This window comes from Brassica napus, chromosome C8 (genome assembly GCF_020379485.1).
Source record: "Brassica napus cultivar Da-Ae chromosome C8, Da-Ae, whole genome shotgun sequence".
In the NCBI taxonomy this organism is placed as follows: domain Eukaryota; kingdom Viridiplantae; phylum Streptophyta; class Magnoliopsida; order Brassicales; family Brassicaceae; genus Brassica; species Brassica napus.
In genome coordinates, this window is record NC_063451.1 from 2,092,869 (window position 1) to 2,119,738 (window position 26,870).

General features: G+C 36.4%; 4 protein-coding genes, 1 non-coding gene and 2 pseudogenes across 5 annotated transcripts; 3 read left to right on the plus strand and 4 right to left on the minus strand.

The window, feature by feature from the left end:
* Positions 1 to 5,133: 5,133 nt before the first annotated feature.
* Positions 5,134 to 6,401, minus strand: LOC125591427 (zinc finger protein CONSTANS-LIKE 7-like). The gene is made up of 3 exons (XM_048765638.1): positions 5,700 to 6,401; positions 5,461 to 5,613; positions 5,134 to 5,327 (listed from the first exon to the last, which is right to left on the minus strand). Exons 1-3 carry the CDS (start codon positions 6,072 to 6,074, stop codon positions 5,301 to 5,303), a joined length of 555 nt encoding a protein of 184 aa, XP_048621595.1. The 5' UTR covers positions 6,075 to 6,401; the 3' UTR covers positions 5,134 to 5,300.
* A 986-nt stretch (positions 6,402 to 7,387) lies between these two features.
* Positions 7,388 to 8,648, minus strand: LOC125591428 (annotated as a pseudogene).
* Positions 8,649 to 9,385: 737 nt separating this feature from the next.
* On the plus strand, positions 9,386 to 11,622 carry LOC125591426 (annotated as a pseudogene).
* Positions 11,623 to 11,833: 211 nt separating this feature from the next.
* TRNAI-UAU lies at positions 11,834 to 11,907 on the plus strand. Its single transcript has one exon. It is a non-coding gene; the product is annotated as a tRNA-Ile (tRNA).
* Positions 11,908 to 12,760: 853 nt separating this feature from the next.
* Positions 12,761 to 18,283, minus strand: LOC125591423 (6-phosphofructo-2-kinase/fructose-2,6-bisphosphatase-like). Its single transcript, XM_048765635.1, has 23 exons — positions 17,993 to 18,283; positions 17,838 to 17,901; positions 17,415 to 17,710; positions 17,107 to 17,325; positions 16,816 to 17,025; positions 16,627 to 16,722; positions 16,359 to 16,457; positions 16,244 to 16,273; positions 16,103 to 16,156; positions 15,852 to 15,905; positions 15,702 to 15,779; positions 15,449 to 15,540; positions 15,309 to 15,366; positions 15,110 to 15,184; positions 14,943 to 14,990; positions 14,642 to 14,739; positions 14,292 to 14,367; positions 13,925 to 13,987; positions 13,748 to 13,839; positions 13,389 to 13,457; positions 13,251 to 13,314; positions 13,099 to 13,164; positions 12,761 to 13,006 (listed from the first exon to the last, which is right to left on the minus strand). Exons 1-23 carry the CDS (start codon positions 18,161 to 18,163, stop codon positions 12,929 to 12,931), a joined length of 2,250 nt encoding a protein of 749 aa, XP_048621592.1. The 5' UTR covers positions 18,164 to 18,283; the 3' UTR covers positions 12,761 to 12,928.
* Positions 18,284 to 18,869: 586 nt separating this feature from the next.
* LOC125591424 (protein CHUP1, chloroplastic-like) lies at positions 18,870 to 20,874 on the minus strand. Its single transcript, XM_048765636.1, has 5 exons — positions 20,234 to 20,874; positions 19,812 to 20,128; positions 19,617 to 19,728; positions 19,276 to 19,407; positions 18,870 to 19,179 (listed from the first exon to the last, which is right to left on the minus strand). The coding sequence occupies exons 1-5, from the start codon at positions 20,768 to 20,770 to the stop codon at positions 19,090 to 19,092; spliced, it is 1,188 nt and encodes a 395-aa protein (XP_048621593.1). The 5' UTR covers positions 20,771 to 20,874; the 3' UTR covers positions 18,870 to 19,089.
* Positions 20,353 to 26,208, plus strand: LOC125591425. The gene is made up of 3 exons (XM_048765637.1): positions 20,353 to 20,479; positions 20,648 to 20,763; positions 21,190 to 26,208. Exon 3 carries the CDS (start codon positions 24,038 to 24,040, stop codon positions 25,127 to 25,129), a length of 1,092 nt encoding a protein of 363 aa, XP_048621594.1. The 5' UTR covers positions 20,353 to 20,479; positions 20,648 to 20,763; positions 21,190 to 24,037; the 3' UTR covers positions 25,130 to 26,208.
* Positions 26,209 to 26,870: the final 662 nt, after the last annotated feature.

Below are 26,870 nucleotides of genomic sequence, written 5' to 3' on the forward strand. Positions count from 1 at the left end.
TACTAAAGATGATACTTGCTCTAAGTTGATTTATAAGTTTCTCATCGACATAATATCATCACACAAAGAATATGTATTTGTTTGGTTCCTCTTTTCTTAAGTAGATAGATTAGATACGATCTCTTTTTACACCTTATTTTCGTGCAATATGTTAATTTGCTCTAACTTGATTGAATCTTTGTTATACTTAGAGATACCTGCTATTATGAACACACTATGTCGTTAAATAAACTTCAATCACATAATTTCATAAGTGCCAAACTTAAGAATATAACTTTTGCAAAATTTCTTTTTTTGAAATACAGAATAAGTTAGAAATTACATGTATTTTTAATTATTTCAAATTCTTATATCTAATCTATTAATTTAGGGTCCTATTTTATCTACTACTAACAAGTCATAGTAGAACCACTTAAAGAATTAGGTAATATAACATATTTGATTATTTACATTAATAATAAACCAACTTTAAATTTGAATTTTTTTTTTAATTATAACAAAATCTGTTGAGAAAGAATCTAACAAAATCTTACTAAAAATTTTAAATATTTTTATACAATAACATATTAATTAATTTGGTAATTAGTAATATAATATTGTTATAAATCAATGTTAACTAAAATTTTATTATAAAACAAGAAAATAAAAATTATATACTATTCTTTATAAATTCTATAATTATATTCTGTGTTATATAAAAATAGAAGTGCTATATGAATTAAATATGACAAAATTCTATTAAATAGGTAAATTAACAAAAACAATTTAAAAAATCATCTAAATAAATTATCACTCATCATTAAAATAGGTTAAAATTTGTAAACTATGTAAGATTTTTATACAAAAATAAATAAATTAAAATATGTTAAACTTTAATATCTACAACTATATATTATCTTTTTATTTATTTTGAAACTCTCAACAATATATTGTTTAAAATGTTTATATAAAAATATAATAATATATAATAACCTTTAGTTCATATACTATTTAAAAATATGTTATTAGAAAACTATTAAATTTTAGTAATTCATTTAAAGTATTAATGACAAATCAAATTTTAATTATATATTTTTATTTTAATTATAAAGAAATATGTTGAGAAGAAAATAGAAAATATTACCAAAATTCAAATATTTTTTTATAAGATAGTGTAGTAACGTAGTAACAAAAACAAATTCAAAATTCATGTAATCTTCTAAACTGAAAAATAGTTGTGTATTTTTTTAAAATTTTCTTGACAAAATATAAAATGTTGAAAATAAATATTCAAACACAAAATGATATATTTCAAATTTTACAAAAGATAAAATCATAGATAATAAAGAATAACTTTTTGAAATGCACCAAGAAAAAGAAAACTATATATGTTGTAAAAATTAAAGCAATCTAATATTTTGAAATCTTAATTAAAAATAAAAAGAAAACTCAATATCATAACATCCAAAATATCATATATCAATAAAATTTACTAAAATAATGTGTTATATGCTAATATATATAAAATCTACTAAAATAATAGGGCTATATTATTTAAACAAAATAGTGTTTTTCCTTATCAATCCCGCTAAATACTAAAATAATATATGTTAAAGTACATTTTTTAAACACAACATGTAAATATAAATTCTCTTAAACATATTTCTTTTCTATAATATAAATAAATACAATTTTAAAATGTAATATAGAAAAATGTATAAATTAAAGAAAAAAACGTATTTTAAAGGAGATAATCTATTTGATTATTTTATATTGTTATTTTATTGGACCTAACTCGAAAATATATTAGTAAATAACAAAGTAAAATGTATGAAACAAATCACTATATGTTAATATGTTAATAATGTCGAATAAGAAATATAAAAATAAATTATGAGTTACACAATATATAATAATAAAATGAAATTTGTATATTTAAAACATTTGTAATAATATCAAATATATTTATAAAATAAAAAATTATCCGCACGGACGTGCGGGTTAAAATCTAGTATATCCTTAAAATATAGTATTGTTGAATTATCTTAACACCATTCTTTTTATATACTTCGTTATAACATCCAAAGAACATCAACTCGGCTTCGACTTGGTTTTGAGTTTTTTTATGAAATGATGTAACTGTTTCAGCTCTTGTTCTCTATTAGCTTATGTAATATCTTAACCAAGTTACAAAGGATCAAACTTCTCAACAACGTGCATGAACTCCTTTCATCTACATCACCAGATTGCTTGCATTTGGTGAAAAAAACTTTGGATTACTGATGTCAAATCAGTAGCCGAACCTGAGGCCAATCAGTTGCACCAATCAGCCGACCAAAGGACCAGCCAGGATATGTTCTCAGTAAAAACTTCATATCTCACCAACCAGGAGGAAGTTTTCCACGAAACCAATTTTCGTAGATTCTACACTCAAAAAGAGAACGCGGCGAATTGGTTTCATATCAAAAGGATAAATGGTTTAGAAGATATGCCATTTTCAAATCAAGGGTGGCCCGACTTGCCTTATTTGGAAGGTCAGTGGTTTAATCAGTTGCAAACCAAAAATTGGCGACCATAAGATTTATCTATGCAATCAGGAGACACATACAAGGGTCCAGATAGACATGTCAATTAGGGCCGAAGCCCGTAGCCCGAGCCCGCCCAACCCTAAAAATTACCGGGTTTGGGCTTAGCTTTATAAGCCCAAAAAAAAATTGGGCCTTTCGGGCTAAGCCCATTTGGGCTTTGGGTATTTTGGGCTTAAGTCCGTTTGGGCTAGGGCCGGCCCGAAAACCCGAAATTTATATTTTAGCGTAAATATTATCCTTCTTTCTTGTAATCGAAACTATTATTAGTATTGATATATTATTTTAATATTTTTATCTAAACTCTAATAAAGCAAATATAAAAGTTTTTAATGCACTTTATTGTTTCATCATTACAAGTGTTACATTTTAAATTTTACAAAAGTACATTCTTCTTTCATGTACAACATGTTTTTATTTTCAAAATATAAAGTATAAAACGTTTGACCATGTTTATCATAAATTTTGTTCTCTTATATTTTTTGTTTTAATTGATATTTGATTATTTAAATCTTATTAAATTTGGTTTGTGTATAAAATGTTTTTAAAACATACGAAAAAATAAAAAATTTGTGATAGACAAGAAAATTTTAAACTCACTTTATACTTTTTTTATTTTTAAAAAATGAAACTCTTTTTTAATGAAAATTCACATGTATGAAAACGATGGAAGTGACAATGACAAATTATTTTTCGAAAAGCCCACAAAAGCCCGAAAAGCCCTGTAGCCCTATAAGGGCCGGGCCGGGCTTTGAATTCTAGGCCCAAATTATTTTCGGGCCGGGCCGGGCTCAAATATTTACGGGTTTAGCGGGTTTGGGCCGGACCGGGCCGGGCCAGCCCGAATTGACACTCCTAGGTCCAGAAGAGTCAGGCACGTTCTTATCATGCACCAGAATGCACCAGATTACATGGAATCAAAAGAGACAGTACTTACCATTTTTGGATGCTTTCACATTTGGAGGAATAGAGCACCAACGACCAACCTATCAATTAATTACTCATCAGGAAACCTACAGCTGCACCAGCATCCACCAGAATACTCAGAATCAACCAAGACCAGAATTGTCATTTTTGGAGTCAAAAGCCATGAATTCCCAACAGCTCTTTTCTCACCAGGCTTGGAATGATTTCGACCATTATTTCAGCAATCAAGATGTTTCTAAGAAGCTTTCCTACAGTATAAAACTGTCCAGATACAAAGCCATCATTCCAGCCCTTGAGTATAAGGAGCCAATTATGGAAAGATTGTGAAATCAATTCGACCAACAATCTCCAAACCGAGATTACTCAACTAAGGCAACTTCCACATAATCGATCCAAGACATCCAGAGGACAAATCTCACGATCCAGAAGAGCCTTACATGATTTTACCACACACCAGCAAGCATGGGAATAAGAAGATCTTCATTTCGAGTAACTTACCTTTTTCGGATTCATTCTTGCTTGGAGGAGTTAAGGACCAACGGCTCTTTCCCTTTGAACCAGAAGATACCAAAATCAATGTGAATTTATTCAGCAACCAGAGAATCCTATTTCGTGGATACAAAACCAAGATATCAAGATACAAGATCAGTTCTTCCAAATAGCCACAAATCAGCCTAACGGCTAGTTTATTGAAGACAAAGACCATTAGCTTTATTTTTCGTGTATTTTCTTTCCTTTCTAGAGTATTAAAACGTTGTAGTAGACCCAATATCGAGCCTATATAAGCTCAGGTCATAGTTCATTGTAAAGCACCCTTGATCATTGAAAGTAATAAGAAACTGTTTTTCTTTTAAAACAAAGTTGTGAATTCTTTGTTGTTAGTTCTCTAGTTCTTTGTGTGTGATTCACTAAGACCTATTGAAGCCACGTCCAGGGAGCCTTGTGTGATTCAAGACTATCTGTTCGTCCATTGATTAAGAGAGTCGATCCATATCTATCTATCCATCCCATCCACCGGCCAAGGCTTGAGAGTGTTATACAACCAGCAAGCTTAGCTCCATTACATCCATCAATCCGACCATTCTTCTCATCTCATCACCTTCTTATTCTCTGTTTCATCTTTCAATTGTTTCAGGTTATCAAGTTGGATATTGGCCATATCGACCATTAGACCTCATCTAGGGTCAATCCGATTTGAACCTCGGAAACCAATTTGGTCAACCCAGAATTTGGGCTGCATCAATTACTAACATAGTTACAAAGAGATAAAAACGTTAGATTGTGTTAAAACGTTTTAGTTTAAATTTTTAAATGGAAAATACATAGTTTTTTACAATAACATTAACTGAGCGCTTCAGCAGAATCTGAACGTCTGTTGTAAAAGGAGCATTATCACTCACTGACAGTAATATGAAGTTTTTCTGTTGATACACAGTTTGGTACACTGACCCCGACAACGGATTGGGTAGTTTTGGATTTAAACATGTGGTGATGGAACCTCTTTAGACTTAGGCCCCACCGAACTCAACAAAGACTTACCATAAACGTCCTCTTAATGTAATCTTCAACTCCTTTGCTTTATAAGATATTTTGCATCTCTTTTTCTTTTCGTCGAGGAGATATTTTCGTTTCAAATTTGACAAAGTTGTAAAAGATGATAATGATATCTCAGAAAGCACAAATACATATGAAAATAAAAAATATTCATAATAATAGTACTACTTTTTTTTTGGTCATAATAATAGTACTACTAAAAAAAACATATCGAAGATTGGAGATATTTTCCTTCCAGATATTTTCTTTTCCTTTTTAAGTCTCTCTTCTCACGAATCGACCCTACAAATAATTGAAAAGAAATCCATCGCAAGAAAGTTCATAAGAAATTCTAGAGTTGTAGGGTTATTTAGCACAAAATTAATCAGTGTTATGAAAGTAAATAACGATAATTAAAAAGGAACAAGAGAGTGACCTTGAAACGAGGTCGTTTATCGGCGTTAAGCTTTCGGACTTGATACCTTATCTTCTTAGAGAAGAGCCTACTTTGTCTCTTCTCTTTGTATCTTAACACACTCGCTTCTCGTCTCATGTTTCTCCCTTCATCCATCACCGGTACTTCCCCACTCTGAATATAAATCATCAATGCTAATAATCAAAATTAAATTACTAACCATGACTTGCACAACAAGTAAGAGATAAGCGGTAACTAACATAAAGGGCATTGGCCGGACCCCTTAGCAGTGAAGTGTTTGTCCACAGAGGTTGCTGGGGGCGATCAGACCAAGCATTAATAACTTCTTGATGGTTCAAGTTCAGCTTCAGACTCAACTCTTTGTCTTCATAATCCGTCGACATATTATTATCCCAACCCCCAGAACTTGAGCCTTCTTGATCAGTACTCAATCTTTTCTCTTCTTCCTCTACATCTTCATGATCTTCTTTAAAGAAATCCCAGGTGAGTTCTTGAGAGCATTTTGAACCGTCAAGGTTGAGGTCGAAAATGCTGTCAAAATCATTTATGGACTCGATGGTTGAAGAAGGTTGATAATCATCTTCTTCTTTCTTGGGTAATCTTTGTGTATCCATATATGTCTTATCTTTTCCTCAGTTTTTTTTTTCTCTCCACTCTTATATTTTCTTTCGGTGTCTATCCAACCTCAAACAAAAAGAACATATATAGATATATAGATATTATTTACAGTATTTTCTTTAATACTTGTATATGTGATGTAACTAGTATAGGATGTGGCATCTTATCCCAAAAGCGACGGGATAGTCCCAAGCTGATTGGTTTGGAGAGTCCAGCTTGGAATGCTAGTTGTGGGACCTCTCTCACTGCTCCTTTGGAGCTCACTAATTCCTAGCCGAGTCACAAAAGAAAGCAATAATGTAATGTTATTTTCCTTTCTTTTATATTAATATAAATACATGCATTTGACTAGTATACAAAGTATTCGAAAATATCTATGGAAACATTTGAATACATACGTATAAAAATATCGACGGAACACTTGAATTTGAATACCTATTATAGTGTACGCATAACATGAGAATATGTTAATATTAAAATAAAGAAAATAATTGCTTTTGACAAGAACCTATGAAATATTAAGTCTTCAATGGATTATCAGTTTTCTTATAGTTTTGTAATAAGACCATCTCCATCCATTAGGACCCATTAGAAGCTCTAATGATTAAATTAAGAATATATAATGTGATTTGACAAGTTTAGAACCTTAGTTAGTGGAGATAATTTTTTACTCCTCCAATGGAAGAACTCTTATGGGATTCTTAATATTTTTTTTTAAGTAGAATGATTTTAAATAAAAATATACATAAAAATTTTAATAAAAATTACATAAAAACATATTTTGGAACTGCGAGAGATAGATCACCGGTTAGAAAGGCTAGAGTACGTAGGGGTTATGGAACTCGCATCTGACGTGCAGTATATTCTAAGGGGAGCAATGCAGTTCTATGGATTCTCGTGCAGTATATCATCATCATCGTCATCACTTGAGATCTCCTCAGGTGCTCCTATGTCCTCTGTAGGCCTGGGATTTTTATCCATAACCGAATACCCGAACCGGAACCGACCCGAAATGGACCGGTTCGGTTCGGTTTCGGTTCTAGGCAATTTATCCGATGGGTATTAGTGTTAATTATCCATGGGTATCGGTTCGGTTCCGGTTTTTACCCGAAACCGAACGGGTACCCGTTTAACCCGAATTCTATGCTTAAAAAACATAGATTTGTATCTTTCGAGGGTTGAACCCGGGTTGGATAGGCAAAGCAACAACTGCAATACCACTAGACTAGTTCAACTTCGTTGTATTTAATACATATTACTAATATATATACGATTTCTATTAACTTTTTTTTAAAAAATAAAATAAATAAATAAAAAACTGGTATATAATTATTTTATTTTGTAAATATTTATATAATTCACATAAGAAACGGGTACCCGGAACCGACCCGAAACCGGTAGTACCCGATCCGAAACCCGAACCGAAATTTACTAAGTACCCATTGGGTATAGAATTCATTTATCCGAAAAACCCGGACCCGATCGGATCTTATCCGAACCCGAACCGAATATCCGAAGTCCCAGCCCTAGTCCTCTGGTTTAGCATATCTCTTGCAATATTCTTGAAATGTCAAAGATTACCAATGTGTCCATGAGAAGTTTAATTGAATAGAGAAGCAAGTTGGAAGAAGAGTGAGTGAGATGAACCTTTGACTTTGAGCTCATAGGCAGGACGGTCTCGCATCAAGACACAGAGAATATATATATAAATTACCAAACATTGGACTCCATGTCTGGTTTATTACATCTAAGCAAACTGCGCCAGAACTGCCACAAAACATGAGAAGCATATATAGGTTGAGAGAGTGATCAAGATTGGTAAATGATAAGCTCAGTGACTTACGATTCATCAACATTGGGGTGATAAATCTTGTTAACGAAACCAACAGAAAGAGATTTGTAAGGATAAGCTTCAGGGAGTTCGACTTTGATCTTCCACACACCTCATTCGTAAAGACCTTCACACAACAAACAAACAACAACAAAGAGATAGGGCACTTAAAAAGCTATCGTTTTTCAATCAAAGATGGTGAATCTATGAAGACTCTTATTCTATCGACAAGTAGCTTATGAGGAATGTTGACAAGAACAAAATCAAAGATTTTTTTTTGGAGGGATTACTGTCAGTGGGGCCATGGAAAGTGACATAGAACATATGCAAATCGTCGTTGATAGTATCCACCTTGTAATCACTCATCATCCTACAAGAAGAAGGAAGACATATATATGAATTAGAAAGAGATCATCATCATCAACAGATCCAATATGTCTATTAAAAAAAAAAAGAGCCAAATCGAGAGATGAATTCGATGAACTACAAGATAGAAAATTGAGCACATACAATTTCATCATCTCCATCTCTCGGCGTTTGCTCGGCAAAGCCATGTCCGATTCTCTTTTCTTCTTCTTCTCTGGTTTGATAGATAGAGATAGAGCGACGAGAAAGGAAGACCCGATGATGGGATTTCGACGAAATCACACAAGAGAACGCCATAATCACCGACGAACAGACGGATCAAAGATCATCAATGAGATTTCGACAGAGAGAGGAGGAAGAGATGTCGTTGATGACATCGAAGATGAAAAAAAAATGAAAAAGACCAACCGACCTCGAGACTTTTCGTCTAAAATGACCCAGCCAATCCCCTGCTGCCACGTCTGAAATCTTTACCAGTCCTTAAATCACCTAATCAAGGAGCGCTCCTGTCTGATAAAACCATTTATGATTTAATTTTTTGCCTTAATTACTTTAGTACCTCCTCCAAGATCTACCGATGGAGGTGCTCTAAGCTTCTCAGTTTCTTTGTGACCAAATGAACATTTTTTGTTTTTAATTGGCAAATTAACTGATTTATTAGCTCATTAGAAAACATGATTTGCTTTAGTTTTGAAAGGGCCCGTTATGTAAACTGAGTCCCATTAAAACCTAAAAGGCCTCACGGTAACAGCAGCGTGGTTCGAGCCAAATTCACATCCAAATCAATGGTATTCCAAAGCATTTCCTTCTACATATTTTCGTATTCTATCTTCTTTTTTTTCCTAGTTCCAGTTGCGTTTAGGTTCTAACATCTAAAACCGTGTGTACTCTCATCAAATAATTTTTTTTAATCTGCAAGTCTTTTTAGTGGATTTCCTTAGTTGTTTTGTCTCAATTTGGTTTAAATCGAGTCTTTTTTTTTTGTCAGCTGCCCATTTAAAATTAGAGCATGTATTAGTTACACGAACCGATTCTCCGGAGATCACCTTTCTCTATTTGTGTTTGATCTATATGATCTCCGGTGAGTACATCCTCGAAGTCCTCCGTTTAAATAGTCTTACATCTAATGTTTACCATCTTTACCAAGCCCAAGTAGAAGAGAGAAAAAAACATTACAAAATACAGTATGATATATAGCACGTGTCTTTAATCATTACCATAATAAATTATTGTCACCTTTCGCGAGCATCGAGGTATATTGTTATGTAATTGTCTTTAAAGAAAAGTCAAAGCTCGTCTCTACAATCATGGCGTCGATGCCGAAGAGCAAACATCTTCTCCTGATCTGTTACGCTTCCCTTCTTCTCTGCTTTGTATCATTGTCTTCATCATCATCATCTGATCTCTCTGGCGTTTCTCTACCATCTTCGTCGAAAGTCTCGCTGAGTCTGTACTATGAGTCTCTCTGTCCAGCCTGTTCTTCATTCATAGTTGAAGCTCTTTGAAGACGATCTGACATACATTGTCGATCTCCATCTGTCTCCCTGGGGTAACACCTACCTCCGCCCCGACAATGTCACTGCCCTTTGCCAGGTATACTCCTTGTTTCTTTCTACAGAATCAGATTCGATTACATAAACCTTGTCTGCTTGTTGTTGCAGCACGGGGCAACTGAATGCTTCTTGGATACGGTAGAAGCTTGTGCAATTGATTCTTGGCCGAAACTGGTAAGTCTGATGATGAGATCTGTTTGACGTGCGAAACAAGTTATACTCTTCTTAGACATATAGATTTGTGAGATCCGTCACTTTCGTTATGCAGAGCGATCATTTCCCTTTTATCTACTGTGTTGAGAGTTTGGTGACAGAAGACAAGTATGACAAGTGGGAGACTTGTTACGAGAAGCTCAATCTGAGCTCAAAGCCTGTTGCTGATTGCCTCAGCAGTGGACATGGACAAGAGGTTAGTAGTCCCTTCTCTTTATTAGTTTCATTCCACCACAATGTCTTTCTTTTTTTTTTTTTGGTAAAAAATAATAAAATAAAGCTTTTCACCACAAGTTGTTTTATGAGCATTGGAATAGTCTGGTTATAGAAGGGATATTCTGAGCAGTTTTATGCTTAATAAACTCACTTTTTTTTTTAAACCGTTTTATTTTAATGTAAGATATTTGTATCCATGTACCATGTTCTTGTTTTCAAGCTTCTGGGATGTATAGTTCACAGATTGGTGCATTTGGTGCTAATCTTTTTTCACTTGCTGCAGCTTGAGTTGCAGTATGCTGCAGAAACGAGTGCACTTCAGCCGCCTCATGAATACGTTCCATGGGTAGTCGTGGATGGTCAGCCACTTTATGAGGTTCGTTTAATATGATTCCTTTTAGAATATATTGAATGCTTACCGTGAACAATACAAGCTCTCTTAATCTCTGTTCACGACTATCTCTATACTCAATACTCTTGAGAAAATGATGGAGAGCTTTTTTTTGTCCTGAGGTTTTGGGAGTTATAAACAATTAAGTAAGAGTTTTAATTAAAATGTTATAAATATAGAGGTTTATGTTTATGTTAATTATTTTGTAACATAGTACATAGATACAATTATTTTTTGTTGTTTGTCAAAAAAAATAATTATTTTAAAAATTTTGGAGTCAAAGGCTAAATGTTTCACCTGATTATGGTCAGGATCGATCTTGTGGATTAGATAGGCCTAGGTAGTTTAGAATCAGTTCTCTGCATGTATATGTGCTTGATGTTTCTTGGCTTTGAACTTACCTAATATTATGTTTACTGTAGGATTATGAAAATTTCATAAGCTACATCTGCAAGGCTTACAAAGGTGATAAAGTGCCTGGCGCGTGTGCCAAGTATTCATCCGACGACTTCATTCGCAGTGTCAAAGTGAATCGCTTCCCTCTGGTTTGCATGAAAGGAGTCAATACGATGTTGGATTTGTTGGAACGTATCAAAACCTATTTATCCTCGTACGTCAACATCAGAGGCCTGCTATAAAACAACTTCACTTTCTTTCGTGCTGTAACATGATACTCTAAAATGTGATAGGTCTCAAGTTACATGACAATCAAATGTTGATCAAACTCTATTCTCTCTCGTTTGGCTTTTCAAATTTAAATAAGGAAACTAAAACCACAAGTTCTAACAATGTATACTTGGGTTGGGTTGAGACCAATGACCCATATGTATCGGTATCATTAGGAGTCTATAAGGGTTGAAGATAGAACGTTAACATGAGGACTGTGACCCATTACTCATTCTAACATTGACCATAAAATAATATATGGAGATGATTTGCTTATAAGTTTTTTTATCATAGGTATAAAATATCGTACTTGACATATAATAAGACAACATGATAATATATCATACATAGTAGAGAATGATTGATGATTTATCATATGAGCTGATGTGAGGGTTCAAAATGTTACATAATTCTTCTGGAAAGCTATACTGTCAACACAAGAACCATGGATACTAGGTATACATTATACATGATTAAGATATTTGAAATTAAAAATTAGTGGCACATTTGATTTGCAGAGGTCTCGTAGCTCAGTTGGTTAGAGCGTTGGTCTTATGAGCCGAAGGTCGCGGGTTCGAGCCCCGCCGGGACCACTAGGCTGTTATTAATTGATGTTTTTATTACCTATCAATTTAAGATCCAATTCGTGATTTCTCCGGTCTTATTCTCTCTCTTTTTGTTGGATTAATAGATTTTTTTATTGTTTACTCGACATCGTCAATTTTATATTTTTATATGCAGTAGAAAAATTACGCCAATCTGTTGAGATATGATATACTACAAATGAATATTTGCGATAAGGAATGAATCCTAATTTTATGATGACAGATACTTTCAATCTAGTTCATATGATGTTTTCTTTTTGAGAAAAATAGAAAGATTTGTACAAGTTATACACTTTGTGAAACTGTGACTCGATTGACCCGGATTTGATGTATCATAAGGGATTTGTCTTTTCTATTAATTTCTACGAATTGGATCAAAGACAATTTTTGAAAGAGGTTTTCAACTCTATGGATGAATTGAAAGAAATTTTTTATTGGTTTTACTTCCTATGTTTTATGAAAAAAATGAAATTTTTTTATCGAAAGATCAGAAATATATGGACCCGAAATATATATGTGGAAGTTGCATCTTTCTTCTATGTTTTTGTATTTGACTGAGATGAAATATTACCAAAATATATCTTTTTGATCAGAGTGAATCGATCATTAGTTGATTACCATAAACTGCGCTGTACATTAACGTGACGTGAGCTTAGAAAATGATTAGAAAATGCAGCTAAGAGAGAATTATAGGTGGAGCAATTAGAACGTTTCATCCTCTTATTGTTCACGTAAATTTTAACTATTACACTCAGGCAAATTGCACGTTCAGTGTGAAGTCTGAACCCAAGGAAACCAAACAGTATGCTAAGAACTGATTGCGACGACAGATATTTAGATCTATAATGTAAAATTTAATTACTGTAAGAAGATATAACATGTTGGTATTACAAGACATGTGAGACTGTAAAGAAAAGTATTCAAAGGATAAAAACTAAGAACTAGGAGGCCAAACTGTAACCCAATATCTCCAAATCTTTCTATTCGACTGAAATTGTGGTTGTTGTAATCAGTCCATGAGTTTGTAGCGCTTCTCTTGCACACCAGAAACTCCCATCTGTATCTCTATGATAGTGTGCAGCGGCATCTGTTAGATAGCAATGATCTTATTACGTGTCCGTCTTATCCATTCAAACGATTTTAATCATGCAAAATTTCAAATTTTCTAATTCACATTACCTCGATCTGGGGTATTTCTTTGAGGGGACGATCCGCAAAATATGCATATAAGGCCCTCAGAACGGCCTGTGTACAAACCAAGTAAGAGGAACTCATTGACAAGTCATTGAAATCAATTCAACATTTGTGTACTGTGTTTTTCTAAGTGTAACCTGGTGAGATATGACGACGACAGGAGCTCTTTGTCGTTCTAACTCAATGATCACAGGTTCCAGCCTATATTGCCAAAGAAGCAATGTTTGCTTGAGGTTTTTATTTTATGACTGAATGTCAAAAAAGAAACGACATACCGTTGAATTACATCGAGGTAGGACTCTCCACGGGGGTATCTGTATCGCAGTTTGTCCTTTCTCCGAGATCTGGCAGTCATATGCACCACAAGGTGATTAGAGAAGAGTAAGAGCCTATTGCCCGTTTCAGATTTGTAGCATAGAGCTTACGTTAATGCAGTACAGTATGCAACATGGGAGTAAGTTTTTTTTTGTTCAGCACTTTACAATCTAGTTTCGTGGCTTTATGATGAGCAAAAAACTATAAAGTTATTCTATTTTCCTCATTGAACATAATTTTTGTTCCCTTTCTCACATTCTTTTAGAACTCTTAATAATAAAAACTTATAAATATATACAGATTCTACCAAGCCACTTACTCGTACTCTTCCGGCATGTTCTTCTTTATCTCTTCATATGTCATTCCATCGCAAACTCCAGAGTTGATCTCGTCCAGGGCACGCCATTGCACCTACATATGAAAATAGGAAAACTTGATTGTTACTTACACATCAACTTATAATTACAAGACATTTTGAGAGTTGAGAGATACCTACCTTTGGAAATCCGACAATGGAACTTGCTGTCATGATTGTTCTCTGAAGTGTACTGGTCCAAATCTGAAAATAGACAACGTCGATCAACATTACCGTATTATCAAAAACTTTATGATTTCAAATTAACCAAGTACGGAACTGCTTGGGCCTTTGTGAACTTGTGTGACAGAAAAGGGTTTCAAGGATGGTTTTAATGCCTAGGTTGGTGTACGAAAGCTAAAACTTGTGTGACCATATTTATTCTCAATACTTCTTTCTGGAGCTTGCTAGACTGATACAGAGGTTTCACAGTTGCCAATAAGCTTTCTTTGACACAATTGCCAATACATCAAAATTCAAACATGTTGCAACAGTCTGCAATACTTACCGAAGCAGCCTTTTCATTTTTGAGTCGCTTCTCGACAAAGTTGGCAAGTTTCTTTGCATAAATTTTTCCAGATTCACTGCGTTTCAAAATTGACAAAGTTACGAGGACACGATTTCACATTTTAAACAAGATATACAATTTTCACGCTAACGTTAGCATATTACTGAAGAGGTGAACTAAAACAAAAATGGGCAACCGAGGAAAAGCAGCAAGAGTAGTCAACCCAAACTATTGAATAAGATGAAATAGGAAAATAAAAGGAAGCTAGAACCCATAGGCATCGGCTCAGAGCAGCAATTGGCATAAGATATTCAAATTTACAATTTGGAAGAAACTGAGCAAAGACATACCTTATAACACTGTCTCCTCCAGTTCGGCCTCTAACATTATCCATACTTTCTCCATGCCGAGTGAGTAGTATTGGTCGTGGAGTGAGATGCGTATTCACCTGATTGAAGGTACATAAAATCAGCTTCCAAAGATAATGATCTCGTGATCACTAAACTTATTCTTATTGCATTCGCCAATGAATGTTGACGAGGAGTTAATCACCCTTGCAAGTATATAACTTGTAAGCTGATTTTTCATGTTACAAATAGGCGAAAGACATTTCAAATAAGAAAATAAGCAAGAGACATGGTTAATTCATACCAAGAAGAACACAATTCTTCCAGGAAGGTAACCACTAATATTGTTCACCTGCAAAAGTAATAGATTAACATTCAGGAATAGTCAAAACTATAGAGTATTCTATAGAGATCAGATAAAAACGCCATCAGTGACACATTTCTTCATCAAGCACATATAAGAAAACATACTTGTATCTGTCCACCATTACCGCTGACCATATCAATCATTTTGATGTAAGAACCTTCTTCAACAGGCTCATAAACCTATAAAGAAAAGAACAAACTCAGCACTAGAATCCAGTACCAAGACCACAACTGAGTCAACTAAGCACTACGCTTTATCAAAGTAATTAGGACACGTATATAAGCTGCAGGTTTGTACACCGACCCTCTCATAATTGGCCAAACGGTCTCTAAAGTCTCTCACTCCAGCTTCAAAATCCGTCCTGCAGAATGGCATAAGCAAGTTGACAGGTAAAAGAAGTCTACTAGGAAGAGAAAATTAAGTTGCTGACAGAGGCACCGTACTCTTCTGCATAATCAGGACTTTGCTGAATTTTAAGACGTATGTTTCTTTCAATAATGCGTTCATCATTGCATATTGTTTCCAGAAAAATTATCTACATGACAGATAAAAGGAAAATCAGTGACTGAAATAATCACAAATTCAATACTAGCCGAAAATGGTCGTGACAGTACTAAAAGCGCTGCATCAAAAGAATTTTTTGAAAGACACACTATAACATAAAAGATAAGAATCAACATTTCGAAGCTTCAGTACCTTACACTTCCCTTCAGCCATTTTCATCAACATATTCCGTCGAGCCCGTGTGCTATTAGTTGCATCAAAAATTCCTACCTAAAGATGAACTATTTAGAATGAAAGATAAAAAAAAAACCAGGAAAAGCATCCAACTGACAAAATACTTACTTGACCACCTTCTTGCATCCAAGCTATCATGTCCTCCATCGCAAGTGCTGCTACCTAGTGGAATGTGATATGTTAAAACTATGTGCAAATAATAAGATGGATAGTGTTAACATTGATCACTGAATTAAACATCTCCCAATCTAACGAATTAAGTTTAAAGTACCATATAGATGAATTTAGTCGCACAAATTAGAAGAGACAGTCGCAGACTCGCAAATTGGCTAAACTAAGCAATTCAAATCACCACTTACCTCAGTTCGTGCCTCTACACCTTCGGGATTGTCAGCCCGAAAGAAATCAGCAGACTACAAAAAGTTCATTCAATGTCCATCACAAATCATCCAAAATGGAGGGCAGATACTTATAAACCCTGATTTAAAATCCAGCTTTACCATGTTAACTCCATGTTTTAGCCGCCGATACTGTGAAGAAATGGAGCAATGATTGAGTCAATCTCTTCACAAGTGTTGCAAATTGCAGATCACGCAAGAAAAAATAATAGCAAACCTTTCCAACATTAAAATGTTTTGTATCGTGGCCCAACCAGCGTAGATACCTTGTCAACTTTGCTGCAGTAAAAGTCTTTCCTCGAGCTGGCAGGCCTACCTAATACAATATGATGGAAATGGTGTGAATCAGAACAATCAGTCCTTTTTTCATTTAGGTTAATACATAAAACAAAATAGCCAGCCATCTAGCTCCCAACAATTAAACGAGGAAACATGAGCTGAAAAGCCTGCAGAAACTATAAACGGCGTCTATATGGAAAAAATACCAGAACAATTGCTAGGTGTCTATCTTCTTTAGGTCCAAGCATTTGGTCAGCAACTGCTGCTGCAGCAACAGCTCCTGCAGCGGCTGGCATTGAATTCTTACAATTTGAATGAAAAGAGTGAAACTACGTCAAAAACTCTTAATTTTTTAAGATAATCCAACTAGAAATATAAATTAGCTCATGTCAAACCTTGATTTGCGCATCAAGTTTGAGGTCAGCCAAAAAAGAGCTTGCGCTAACAGACTTGACTAGCCTAGGGGATCCAACACCACGATCAACAAAGAGTCCCCTTTGACCATCTCTGAGCTGGAAAGGTGAGAGTATCCCCACTGACTTTGACTCACCCACTCCTGAAGCCGAATATGAATCCGAGGAATCGGGAACAATGATATTCATGTCCTATAGGTAAGAAGCATGCCAAAATAAAAATAAGAAAGATGACCATTAACTCATCTAGCATGCAACTAATCAAAGTAGAACCTTTGCAGATGGCGATCCATCAACGCTAGCACCAGAAACTCTAGGACTGCTCGATGCCGCCTTTGGGGTATTGTCATTAACAAACGAACCAGAAGCTGAAAGAGACCGTGGATTCTCTGCATTGTCAGCCGCATAAACAAGGGACGAGTTTGCCGAAGCTGCAGGAGCAGGAACCTCATAATGCTCAAGATCAAGCTCCAAACTTTCTGAAGGACAATTCTGTGACAAATCAAAGAAGCATTCAACTAAGAAATCATTTTTTTTTGCTGTTTTCATTGACATTGCATCAAAGAAGTGAAAGAAGAAACCTCATCTACAGCTGTTGGATCAGGATTGATGCTGACGTCAGGGATTCCACGCACAGTAGAAGGCTGGAGATTCTCCCTATAAGCTCGCCAACTAGCAGCAAGATCAAACGGTGAAACTCTGTCAGCTTTGATGAACACTCTGAACTCAACAACCACATCGCCTTCCAGCTTAAACAGAGCTACTCTAGCATCTCCTTGCAACGAGCCACCAGTGAGAAGCCTGTTTTCACCTTCCTCCACTATGTAAGGCGTATCTCTATCCTTTGGCTTCAACAAAAACTTGAAATCCAAAGTCTCTACACATAAACCAATACCAAACAAATTCATAGAAGAAAAAACAATTCGATTCTAACATTGGAATCAACTATAAGCTAAACGATCTCGCCTAAACAAGTCAGATCCAAATTGAGTCAGCTCACGTACCGTGATCAGGAGGAACAACGAAGCTCAGCTCCGATATTGACGCAGATTCACGTTGCAACGGAAGCTATCAAGCAAAAAAACACAACGCAGATACGCTATAAATTGCCATAAGTATGAATCGGAAGAACAAATCACGAGGATGAACAGATGCTCACAGCTTTGGAAGGATCCCAAGAGCCGATGACTGGAACAGAGCCGTAGACATGAGGAGTAAGCTCGCCTTCGACCTTGGAGTTCTCCATTTTGAGTGAAACGTAGAGCTGACCTCCTCCGCCATTGGAGCCTTCTTCCTCTTCTTCAGTATTCTTCGATGCGCTTGACCCCATTGAAACCACCGCCGCTCTGATTTGAATTTTGATAAAACAATGCTTTAACAGAAAGAATCAAACGGAAAAAAGAGATTTGAGAGAAAGAGGAGAAACCCCGCAGCTTTTTATTTATTTTTCGAGAAAAATAATAATAATCGGTTAATTCTCCCAGTGGTATACATTTGTGATAACCGGATAACAGCAAATACGTGGTGCTTGGTTACTTGGTTTGAGTCATTTCCAGTCGGGTCGGGTTAAATTTTGTTATTTATTGGGCTGGGCCTTTATTACCAACTGGTGAGAAGCTCTGAGTGTTATATTTTGTTGGGCCTTTGGGCTGACTGTGGTAAGAAGCTCTGACGATATTAACCGGTCGTCTAGAGAGCCTCCTCGTCACTTTAGATTCTCAAAAACTCGAATTTGAAAACGATGGTGATGAACTGATGAGGAAAAACTTCAAAACTGCTGAGGAAAGCTTGACTTAGAGCATTTCATCGCTCGAGGAATTTATCAGAGGTTTGCTCATTCGCTTCTTCATTTATTTTTTTTTCCGTCGTGACCGGAAGGGTTCGTTCCGACGGTTTACGTTTTGGTGGATTGTGTATTGGAATCATTCGTATGATAGTTGTTAATCGTAATGTGTATATGCTCAGAAAACGTTGATATATCGCATATCGTTCAGTGACCTTCATCAACAATGGTGTTGTGTATTGGCATCTGCAAGTTTCAATGCTAATTATACTTCCTTGATTCAAGTGTGACATTCATAGATACATAGACATTGATATCTAAGTAAGACTTGAACAGAGCAATAACTTAGGCTATAGTCTCTTTTACACGTCTTGTGTGTAATCTTAAAAGCTAGATTACAACATGGTTCACTCTCTTAGTTGATGCTGCACAAAATCGACTCGGAGTTCTTTTTTTTCTTAATTTGTGAACCGTTACTTATTTATCTTCTGGGATTCACTTGTAGCCATCTTCTTTAGCTCGTTAAATATGCGTAATGCCTCTTCGTCAAAACCGCCAGCAAACTGAAATATTGAATTAGTGTCATCAAGAAATAACTGAGTAGATATGAACATGGCTTTTATTAAACAGATTACTTTATGACTTTTTTTTTTGGGTACCTGGTGTATTGTGTAGGCAAATCTGACCCCTTGATGCAATAGATTCCCTTCTTTACCGCCTCCATTTGATTCCAGCTCCTTGGTTATTCGCTTCATGTACGCCTGAGCTAGCCTCAACGAGCTGTATTTTAGCTGCAATAAGGTAAAATTTCGTTTACTTACTTGTCACTTGTAGTAGTGGTAGTAGTAGAAGTAAAAGTTGGTTAAATGGCTGATTCATTACAAAAGATGTAACTTATAGTTTGCTTAGAATAAAATTTATAGGCATCTTTACATCCCTATATGATAGTTTCCATCATAATTTGATTTTATCGGTGTATCGCAGCTAATCAGTCACCTACCTGTCCGATCAATCCTGCGTCGAGCATCCACTCCCACGGTATCTGAAAATCCTTGTATCTCTTCCCTGTGCTGTCTCTTGTCCTCTCTGTGCTGTTAACAGCTTCTTCTAACCTGAAAGATTGAACATTTAATGACATTGTAATTGAATAGATCAAGTAGTTTACTAGTAGCTCTAATTCTTTATACATGCTCGCCTGTCTTGTAACGACTGAATCTTTTGCAAGACCTGCTTTAGAGGTTCCTTTGGATTTTCCTTGAACGACAAAATCTCAGTTTCAAGGCTCTTTAGCGCTCTGTAGCTGCAAGCAGCCTCTCTTAGTGAATCTGCTTTACGTTCTGGCCATTTAGGGAAATGCTTTAGGACTGCCCTTTCGTCAACTAAGGAAGATAGTTCGTCGTCTATCCATTTCACAAACGTCTCCACTTCTGATATGTCTGTAAATGTTGCAGCATCCACCTTACTGATTAGGAAATGGATATGTTCTCTGTGTCTGTCAGTGTCTGATTTGATCTGCAAGTTCCCAAACACCACATTGTTTGTAATGATTTAGATAAGAATTAAATCCTAGACAATGATGCACAATAAAATACATATGTGGTTTTGTCTTGTACTTACATCTGAAAGATATTTGGAGCGGTTCTCAATCTCACCAATCATGTTTGCGTTGTACGCAGGAGACAAAACTCCGTTCTGATTGATCTTGTTACCCATATGAGACTCTCTCTTCGTGAGGGCACGATACAACTCTACAACTTCTGGAGCACGACGCACGGACCTTTTTCCAAGTGTTGTTTTTGATGGAAGTGGTGGAGGCGGAGGCGGCTTTATTGCTGTAGATTGTTCTTTGACCATTGGCTTCAGGTTTGGATTCTTTACCTCATGTCCCTTTATGTTGGGTTTGGCACTCTCTGGCGCTTTCAGATTAGATGCGTCTGTGTTGCCACCATCATATGAGCTCTGCAACTTCTTCCATAACATTGATTTCCTCTCATTGTCATGTGCTTTAAGATTGCTTACTTGTGCTCGTAGGCGAGCCACTTCTTGACGCAGCTCGTGATTTTCTTTCTCCAGCTTATCGTTCTTCATTAGAGAAGCTTGAAGCTCCTTCACCAGACGCATAAGATCCGAATCATCCTCCCCATTTGGTAACATATCTACCTACCCCTGTTTTCCCTAGTAGATGTGGGATTGGGTTAGTTTTTCTTTAGGGGAATTTTTCTCCTTTATATCACTTGCTTTTCTGTTACGTCTCAAGGAAGTTATATATATTCACCTAATCCTTTGATGTTCACTTTTGCGTGTGGTTAATTGCAAATTACAAGTACAGTCACAGAATAAGAGTATGCTCATGTGTGACCCTTTCTTTTCTAGTGAGCCGTATTAAAATTTGGACCTACATACACACTGTCTTTTCCTTTTGCATTAGTTGTCCATTAAGTTAGTGACTAAGGTCATCACTTGAATGATTATGTTCAGGAATAGCTATGCTTTGATGCGCATCGGATGTCTAATTTATTATACTAATTTTGTCTAATTTCTTATATTAATTTTACTCGTTTTCTAAATTGCAGACTAAGTTAAAAGATCCTCTGGCCCGCAAATAAGTTAGAGGTAAGCAAATACTTTACTTAGCCTTCCTAATCACATAAGAAGTAAAGATAATTTATTATACTGAAGCTTCATTAACTTTAAGTTAGTAAGGATTGAACCATTAGGTACGATAATGGCTTGCGTCTCAAGTCATAGTCATCCCTCACCCACTCTAAATCCACCTCGTACGTCCACGTATGAGTGTGGCTGGAATCCCTTTCTCTGTAAAATAGTTTTCGCTCTAAATCCTCTAACTTTATAAACTGATTTCACTCGTTTATTTATTTCACATTTTCATAACAAAATTATAAATTGGAGTCACAAGATGGTGTACTGAAGTATTAAACATGAGTTCACGAAAAATAAACACACACGAAGAAAACATGAATCACCTCTAAAGGCATTTATTGTGGCTTTTTGAATTTTTGAGATTCTCTGCCTCTGAAGCAAAGGTAAAGTTGAAAATGACATGGTACCATTTAGTAGTTTTCTCCTGCTTTTAGTGTCTTGCTTTCTTCATTTATTCATCTCCACTCTACTATTCATAGATAGTACTTGAATCAACTAAAATGTATATTCCATTTCTTTATTCAAATCTACAGAAATGTATGTCCTGGAAGGGGGTAGCTAAAAATAAACAGTGTCAGTGGAGTTTTGTTTGATCAGTGACTCCACACACTATTGTTTATGATGATCTCTATAAGTAACATAAAAAATGGTGGAATAACAAAGTTTATTTAGATTAAAATGATAACATCTAACCCAGGGTGATGTAGCTATTACACGAGAACTAGTTGCTCAAGTAGGTGACTGTCAAGATCATTTGTTTTTGTCTGGAAAAAGAAAAGTTAATGGAGTTTTAGCTTTAATAATTCATGAAATTCTAGAAGTTTGTCATATCAAAAACGAGTTATGCAGTCTTTATAGACTTTTAGATCTTTTGTAATGTAGAATTGTAAACGTGTCTAATTCTTTGGAAATCTTACTGGGTGCCGGTCTGCATCATGTAGTAAGATTTCAAAATCGTAACTTTCATGGGATAGTTTCTTCTCAACACTATACTACTTTTTAATTCTTAATAAGGAAGAGTAAATTACACAATAATTTCATTCAAACAACTATGCTAAACTTCAGATCTCTGAGACTGCAGGACAATTAAGTAACAGAAAAACGTTCTTTAATCACATTAAAAATAACAATAGTAATCTCATCCGAATAAACTACTTGTCAAAACTAGGACGACATATATTTATTTTTACAGATAATTGTTGTAGAATTATTTTCAGTTCAAATATTCTTTTTTGAAAATCGTTTTAACGGTTTCCCGCACTAATCTTCATTGTTATGGTCTGTGTCCAGCCATGGATCCATCCCAACAGAACACACACGCGAAACTCATGACACGTGACATCCACCGCCTGAGACCATCACCGACAGAAGCCAACTGTTTCTCACTGGGGGCTATCTCGTGGGTCTCACGCTTAGATGTTGGATATGGGTCTAGCCCCCCTCCAAAAGGCCCACAAGACAATTATCCAAACACATGATCACAACAAAGAAAGTCGGTTCGTCGACTTGCGAGCCGGTGATCGACTCGGCTTTAAACTGCTTTTGATCGGCGAGACGACCAACCGAAAGTCGTCGGCTCGATGACTCGAGTCAGCGGCCCGACACCTCGGCCTAACCACTCGAGGAGGCCCGTCAGGACATAGCACATTAGGTTAACGAGCATGTGTCTATAAAAAGAGGAGAAAAGACAACAAGGAGGGGATCCGTAAACTACTACACTCACTTTCGGCTAGATTTAGGGTTTCATATCTTACTTCTCGCCGACTTGTACGGTCCGACGAACCAGCTTTCGCCGGACTAATTCCTTTGTACTCTCCCCCTTTTGTAACACTGTTTCGACTCATTGATCTAATAAAACACGTCTTTGTCTTGACCGACCGACAAGAATTCGTCCTTTCTCTTTACTAGTTTATCGACAGTCTCGGTTCAAACAGTAGAGACAGTGGGCACGATCGTCTCTCGCGACATGGCCGAGAAGTTTCTCAAGTTCAGCATTGATGATGGCATTGGCTGCGTCACGTGCATCATGTGGCTCAACCAACTCACCTCTTCTTACTTCAGCCGGTTCGACTCATCGACGATTCTGCTGCACTCAAGAATCGCTCGTAGACAAGCAAGAGACATCAGAATCGGAGCCGTAGCTCGCGTTCGTGGCCGCGTCGGCTTGTACAGAGGAGTTATGCAGATCACGGCGACTAATGTGGTAATCGAGAGAGATCCTAACGCTGAGATCTTGCACTGGTTGGAGTGTGTTAGGCTTGGTCGAAGCTGTTATCGAATTCAAAGTTAATTATGAAATTAAGTGAAGATGATTTCAACTGTAACTCATGGATCGACCAACTTAAAGTTCTTTTTAAAGTCTTCTATCATCCATCTCTGATATCTAGTTTATTCGTCTATGTTAAAATTTTGAAACTCGAAATGATAATCCTTATTTAAGTTTTAATTTTTGAACATTATTATTTTATATAGTCTATACTAAACATAAAACCAAAAAATTACGAGAACATACCATAGATCACAAATTGAAATCCATGTATGATGATTAGTTACATGACTCTAACTGGTAACCATTAACTGGTCTTGAGTTCGACTCTCAACGAGAGCATCATTTCTTTATCATCATTTTCTTTTCAAGGATGACACGCATAAATCGAGAAATGGTCCAAATTTTTTCAAGAAGTATTAGATTTTTTGAGGAAACGCACCGTTTAGCAAAAGGCAAAAAAAAAGGAGATTTGGCGATCGAAACTTTCGGAGATGGATGCGGCGGATCCGCCGGGGTTAACTGAATCTACGACGGAGGAAATGGCAAATCAGATACAGCAGAGAGAGACTGTTGGGTTGGGAAACGTATTGGAAGGATCAGAGGTTTTATCGAAGGTTTTGGAGGTTGGGGAGCAGAGTAAAACTGAAGAGATGGTGGCAAGAGAGCAGAAACAAGCGGAGGAAAAGAGATTAAATAATCGGACGGAAGGTACGGGGGTAGAGGAAGGAAATCAAACGGGAGGTAAGGGATTGGAGAACCTATCAAGGGGAACTGAAAATGGAGGTTCATGGGCTGAGATTGCGCAAGAGAAAAAGGTGTTGAAGAAGTATGAGGTTAAGATCACAGAAAAGGAAGGTGAGAAGATGGTTGAGATACCGGATGATGTCATTGAGAAGGGAAATCTACTATGGGAAGACTATTTGATTGGGAAGTTCCTTGATACAGCTCCACATGTGGCTCGTGTTCATGCTATCGTAAACAAAAACTGGACTCAGAGAAAGCAGAAGCAGATCGATGTGCATATTGTAGACAATACAACAATGAAGTTTAGAGTTTCGAATCCAGTAATGCGAGCTCGAATCCTTCGAAGAGGTATGTGGAACATCGGAAACGTGCCACTGGTTGTAACAAAATGGACACCTGATGAGCTGAAAGAGAAGCCAGAGATAAAGTCGATTCCAATGTGGGTTTATCTCAAGAATGTGCTGATGAATATGTTCTCATGGCAGGGACTTAGTTTCATCACGAGCGCTGCAGGGGTTCCAGTTAGGCTCCATCCAGAGACAGCTTCCTGCTCGAATTTCAAACTAGCAAAGATCTTCGTAAATGTTGATCTATCAAAGGAGTTACCAGACAAAATAAATTTCACCAAAAATGGCAAATCTTCTTTGGTGGAGTTCATTTACACATGGTTACCTCTAAGATGTCACACTTGTGGAAAATGGGGGCACATAGCTAGAGTCTGTGTCATGAATAAGAAAGATGGAACAGAGAAATCAGTCAAACAAATAATATCAGAGAGAGAAGATACGCAAAGTGATGGTGTTAGGAGAGAAAATGAAGAAGAAAGAAAAAAAGAATGAGGGTAAGGATGTTATTATTGAATCTAATGAGGAAGTTCTGGGAGAACAAAAGACTAATGTAGAGGAGGATATTGAGGAAGGGGAAATGGTAGAAAGCTGGTCAGATGTAACGCCAGAGAAAGCGAGCAAAAGTTCCAGCTCACTGAAGTTCAGTCAGGAGAAGCTATTGACTCCATCAAGATTTTCAGCTTTGCTTGAAGTAGATGAGAATGGAGATAAGATAAAACCAATCGAAATGGAGAAAGTTTTGAGTATTGAAGAATGTAATGAGGGGAAGAATGTAACTGAGGAAGTTGGAATTGAGGAGCAAACAGGGGGGGATGAATGGGAATAAAGAAGTGAGAGAAGAGAATCAAAAGAGAGACATAGCTGGGTTGGATTCTAAGGAGCACTGGCCTGATCTTGCAAGCGCAACTAAAATCAGACCTTCACTCCCGAGAAGATCAAAAACTTTACACAAAGTCATTCCAGAGAAACCCGGGCAGCTGAGAAAAAGGAACCCCACAAATCTTTCTCAATGACAGGGTTTTTTTGGAATGTAAGAGGATTTACTAAAAGCTCAAAACATAGAGTAGTAAGGGAATGGATTCAAAATAAAGGTCTACAGTTTGGAGGGTTGCTGGAAACAAGGGTTAAGGAAAGTAAGGCTGGTCGAATAGCTTCATCAGTATTTCAAGGCTGGTCTTGCATTAATAACTATGAGTTCAATAGGAAGGGGAGAATTTGGGTGCTCTGGAATTCTCAGGTCAGATTGACTCCGGTTTTTAAATCTGATCAGATAATTACAGTATCGGTTCTATTGGAGGGAGAGAAGGAGGAATTCTTCTGCTCGTTTGTCTACGGAGAAAATATGGCAGAAAAAAGAAAAGAGTTATGGAGGGATTTGAAAGATCATCAAGATGCTGGAATGTTCAGGAATAAAGAGTGGGTTATTATGGGAGATTTTAATGAGGTGTTGGATGGAGAAGAGCACTCAAGTTACCAGGATTCAGGTCTTGTTACTTCGGGTATGAGAGATTTCGAAAGTGTGATTCAGTATTGCAGTTTCACAGATATGGGGTATCAAGGACCGCGTTTCACATGGTGTAACAAGAGAGATGAAGGAACTATTAGTAAGAAGTTGGATCGTATTTTGGTGAATGAGAAATGGTTAAATAATCGCACTCAAGCTTATGGAGTGTTTGAAGCAGGAGGAGTTTCAGATCATCTAAGAGGGAGGTTTCATATGACTGCGGAAGCTGTTGGGAAACGTAAACCGTTCAAGTTTACAAATGTAGTTGCAGAAACTTCAGAATTTATGGAGGTAATTGGTAACTATTGGAAGGACATGCAACCATTGTTCCAATCAACTTCAGCTCTATACAGATTTTCAAAGTATCTTAAAGGGTTGAAGCCTCCTCTGCGTACTCTGAGTAAGAGTAAGCTAGGATCACTCACAAAGAAGGTAAAGGAAGCGTATAGTGATCTTTGTGTGAAGAAAGAACAAATGATGAGAATGCCCACACCAGAAAATGTGTATGCAGAACGAGAGGCTTCTGCAAGATGGCAGCGAGTGTCAGATATAGAAGAGAAGGTGTCAAAGCAGAGGTCGAAGGTACACTGGTTACAAGTGGGCGATAAAAATAATAAGGCATTTTACAATGCAGCTAAGATCAGAGAAAGCAGGAATGCGATAAGGGAAATTAAGTGTGCAGATGGAAGTTGTGTTACTACTCAGGATGATATAAAGAAAGAAGCTGAG

Coding starts and splice junctions, on each gene's coding strand:
- LOC125591427 (XM_048765638.1), bottom strand. CDS start 6,074: ATGGATACACAAAGATTACCCAAGAAAGAAGAAGATGATTATCAACCT. Junction 5,614..5,699: donor GTCCGGCCAATGCCCTTTAT/GTTAGTTACCGC, acceptor ATTTATATTCAG/AGTGGGGAAGTACCGGTGAT. Junction 5,328..5,460: donor ATAAACGACCTCGTTTCAAG/GTCACTCTCTTG, acceptor AATTATTTGTAG/GGTCGATTCGTGAGAAGAGA.
- LOC125591423 (XM_048765635.1), bottom strand. CDS start 18,163: ATGGGGTCAAGCGCATCGAAGAATACTGAAGAAGAGGAAGAAGGCTCC. Junction 17,026..17,106: donor ATGGATCGCCATCTGCAAAG/GTTCTACTTTGA, acceptor TCTTACCTATAG/GACATGAATATCATTGTTCC. Junction 16,157..16,243: donor TAAAACATGGAGTTAACATG/GTAAAGCTGGAT, acceptor AACTTTTTGTAG/TCTGCTGATTTCTTTCGGGC.
- LOC125591424 (XM_048765636.1), bottom strand. CDS start 20,770: ATGTTACCAAATGGGGAGGATGATTCGGATCTTATGCGTCTGGTGAAG. Junction 20,129..20,233: donor GCTCCAAATATCTTTCAGAT/GTAAGTACAAGA, acceptor GGGAACTTGCAG/ATCAAATCAGACACTGACAG. Junction 19,729..19,811: donor ATTCAGTCGTTACAAGACAG/GCGAGCATGTAT, acceptor TCAATCTTTCAG/GTTAGAAGAAGCTGTTAACA.
- LOC125591425 (XM_048765637.1), top strand. CDS start 24,038: ATGGATGCGGCGGATCCGCCGGGGTTAACTGAATCTACGACGGAGGAA.